Source organism: Etheostoma spectabile, chromosome 4, assembly GCF_008692095.1.
Source record: "Etheostoma spectabile isolate EspeVRDwgs_2016 chromosome 4, UIUC_Espe_1.0, whole genome shotgun sequence".
NCBI classification, from domain to species: Eukaryota; Metazoa; Chordata; class Actinopteri; order Perciformes; family Percidae; genus Etheostoma; species Etheostoma spectabile.
The window spans coordinates 7960927-7961897 of record NC_045736.1 but is presented as its reverse complement, the minus strand read 5'-3'; the positions used below and the strand labels follow the sequence as shown (position 1 = coordinate 7961897).

At 38.0% G+C, this 971-nt stretch overlaps 1 protein-coding gene across 18 annotated transcripts in view; it reads right to left on the bottom strand.

The window, feature by feature from the left end:
• r3hdm2 (R3H domain containing 2) overlaps positions 1 to 971 on the bottom strand; it is a 79175-nt gene that overhangs the window by 12924 nt on the left and 65280 nt on the right. For 11 of the 18 annotated variants that reach the window (XM_032513422.1, XM_032513427.1, XM_032513426.1 and 8 more), the window contains one exon: positions 773 to 871. The exons of the other annotated variants lie outside the window; for them this stretch is intronic. In XM_032513422.1, the coding sequence (XP_032369313.1) occupies positions 773 to 871 (99 nt within the window). The remainder of the gene's footprint in view (positions 1 to 772; positions 872 to 971) is intronic. 18 annotated transcript variants of the gene reach the window in all.

The following is a 971-nucleotide window of genomic DNA, read 5'->3' as shown; positions in this document are numbered from 1 at the left end:
ATATATATATATACACACATACATATATATATACACACACACACACACTTGGAATAGCAAAAAAATGATCTTGCTCTGAGTTACAGGGGAAACTCGTAAAAATTTGAATATCGTGCAAAAGAGGTGAAACTCATACTATTTCATGCAAAGCGAGATTTCAAGCCTTTATTTGTTATAATTTTGATGATTATGGCTTACAGATTATGAAAACACAAATTCAAAATCTCAGAAAATTTGATTATTACATGAAATCAATAAAAAAAGAATTTTAAATACAGAAATGTTGGCCTTAATCATGCATATGGTCTCAGTACTTGGTTTAGGCCCCTTTTGCGTGAATAACTGCTTCAATGTGGTGTGGCATGGATGCCACATGCACATGGATCAGTCTGCAAGCCATAATCATCATAAATATAACAAAAGCTTGAAATATCTCAAGTTGCATGTAATGGGTCTATAATGTTCCATCTTTTAAGTTGAATTACTGAAATAAATGAACTTTTTCACAATATTCTAATTTTCCGAGTTTTACCTGTAAATTTTAAGGCGGGGGAAGATTTGTAAGCAACCTGAGACAAAGTACTACCTGAATGGTACAGAGCGGCAAAGACATAATTCTTCCATGATTGTGGTTAAACACCTAACTGAATGAGAACAGGGTATGGTGGCGCAAAACGTTTCTAGCAGAATACAGCAATTCATAAATGCGAAATGAAGGGTGTCAGTTAACTAAATTAATATATACAGATGAAGCTACAAGAGATGTCACTACCATTGTGTACTGCTGGGGAGGAGAAACTGGCAGGAGAACCTGTGGGCAGGAAGGACTGGAGTAGGAGACAGGCTGAGAGGGCTGCAGAGATGCCACCGGCTATACACACAACCAGAAAGAGGGAGGAAATAAAGAGGGAGGGAGGGAGGGGGAAGAGAGAGAGAGAGAGAGAGAGAGAGAGAGAGAGAGAGAGAGAGAG